The sequence below is a fragment of the Moschus berezovskii genome, chromosome 9, assembly GCF_049115385.1.
Source record: "Moschus berezovskii isolate FMDL1 chromosome 9, NW_MosBer_1.0, whole genome shotgun sequence".
NCBI classification, from domain to species: domain Eukaryota; kingdom Metazoa; phylum Chordata; class Mammalia; order Artiodactyla; family Moschidae; genus Moschus; species Moschus berezovskii.
In genome coordinates this window covers 105,477,863-105,479,955 of record NC_142468.1, presented here as the reverse complement: position 1 = coordinate 105,479,955, position 2,093 = coordinate 105,477,863, and the positions used below count along the sequence as shown (strand labels likewise).

The 2,093-nt window shown below is 39.5% G+C and overlaps 1 protein-coding gene across 1 annotated transcript; it reads right to left on the bottom strand.

Annotated features, from left to right (window-relative positions):
* Positions 1-520: 520 nt before the first annotated feature.
* Positions 521-1,564, bottom strand: LOC129562733 (olfactory receptor 4K15-like). Its single transcript, XM_055436154.2, has one exon. It carries the CDS (start codon positions 1,562-1,564, stop codon positions 521-523), a length of 1,044 nt encoding a protein of 347 aa, XP_055292129.2.
* Positions 1,565-2,093: the final 529 nt, after the last annotated feature.

The following is a 2,093-nucleotide window of genomic DNA, read 5'->3' as shown; positions in this document are numbered from 1 at the left end:
ACAGTTTATAAAGTTAAAGATATTGTACCATTGATATAACATCAGTAGCTCTTTATCTTAAAACAAATTTAAATTTTAAAAATTAAGGAGGAAAGGATGTCAAAAAGACAAGTAAACATAATAGAAAGAAGAAAAGACGAAAATTGCTAAGGTTTCTTGTATCTTTCATTATCACCATTAACCTTTAGTTCAACTTAATCAATGCTTCCCACTGGTTAAAATGATTGGTTTTAACATGACAGTGATTCCATTCGTAGGAGAAGGGGACGACCGAGAATGAGATGGCTGGATGGCATCACCGACTCTGTGGACATGAGTTTGAGTGAACTCCGGGAGTTGGTGATGGAGAGGGAGGCCTGGCCTGCTGTGATTCATGGGGTCGCGGAGAGTTGGACACGACTGAGCGACTGAACTGAACTGAACTGAACGTGACAGTGATTCCATCTGTAAATATGTAGAGACACAGCTACAGTGTTAACAGTCCTGTGAATTTACTTTGTTTCCAGAAATACGATATTTCTTATGACTGCAGAACCTGGCCAGACTTCAGATAGCGACTCTTCAGTTTTGACATAGCTGCCTTCATTTCTTTATTCCTTAGAGTATAGATAACAGGGTTTAAAATGGGAGTAAAGATGGTATAGAACACTGCAAGGACTTTGTCAACTGAATAACTGCTGAAGGGCCACACATAGATGAAGATGCATGGTCCAAAGAAGAGTGTGACCACAGTGACATGAGCAGTCAGTGTGGAGCGGGCCTTGGCCATGCTAGCAGAGGAGTGGCTCCTAACTGTGATGAGTATCACAGTGTAGGAAAGAACCAACAGGAGGAAGGAACTCAAAGAAAGAAAGCCACTGTCTGCAACAATTAGTAGGCTGACAACATAAGTGTCAATGCAGGCCAACTTAGTCACCAGAGGGAGGTCACAGAAAAAGCTATCCACTTGATTAGGCCCACAAAAAGGCAAGTTAACAGTAAATGCCAGCTGGCTAGTAGTATGGACGAAACCCACACACCAGGAGATGAGTACAAGAATAATACATACACGGCGGCTCATGATTGTCATATAGTGAAGAGGTTTGCATATAGCAACATAACGATCATAAGCCATGGATACAAGAATCACCATCTCGCTGCCAGTGAAAAGATGAACAAAAAAAATCTGGGCCAGACAAGCATCAAAAGAAATAGTCTTGCGTTCAACCAAAAAGTCTGCAATCATTTTGGGGGTAGCAAAGGAGGCAACACATATATCTATAAAAGAGAAGTTTGCGAGCAGAAAGTACATGGGGGTATGAAGGCGGGAATCTGAGGTCACAGTGAGTATGATGAGAAAATTGCCCAGCAGTATTGCTAGGTAGAGTAGTGAAAATATGAGAAACAAGAAAGGTTGGAGCTCCTGGGAATTAGAGAGTCCCAGCAACACAAATTCAGTCACCTGAGAGTGATTTGTCTCATTCATTGACTTTGGAAAGGACTTCTCTTTAGTCACCTGAATGTGAGAGAAACAGATATCAATCAGTGAACTGAGCATGGGTTTGATTTCCCAGTTCTGCTTCATACCCTAGGACTCTAGTTTCTATTTATATTTGTATCTAAATTTTCACTTATCATCAAAGATCATATAGAGAGCACGACAACACTATTCAAGAAGGATGGAGGGGAGAGATGTTCAACCACCTGGCATATCCGATTACATCAATTTAACAAATGGAATAAACGAACTTAAAAATGAAATTGAGTATCTGAAATTTTTTTGACATTACAGAAATCCAGTCTAAGAATCTACAGAGACTAAATCATTTTTCTGCAGTAAAGAACATAAATCCTTTTTGAACTGCTAACACAAAGGAAGATATTTTCACAGACTTAATGTTGACCAAGACAGTTAGATACAAAGAGGTGTATACTGTGCTAACCTTTTGAAATAAATTTCAAAAATAGGTAAAACTAATCTCTAGGGTTGAAAAAGCTTCAATAATGATTATCCTTAAAGGGAAATTGGGGACAGAAAGGATAGGAAGGGCCTTCTGAACTGCTGGTGATGTTCTGTTTCTTGATGTGGTTGATAGTTACATAGGAGTATTCAC

What these genes read in the sequence shown, in the direction of transcription:
- LOC129562733 (XM_055436154.2), bottom strand. Translation starts at nt 1,564, where the DNA reads ATGAAGCAGAACTGGGAAATCAAACCCATGCTCAGTTCACTGATTGAT.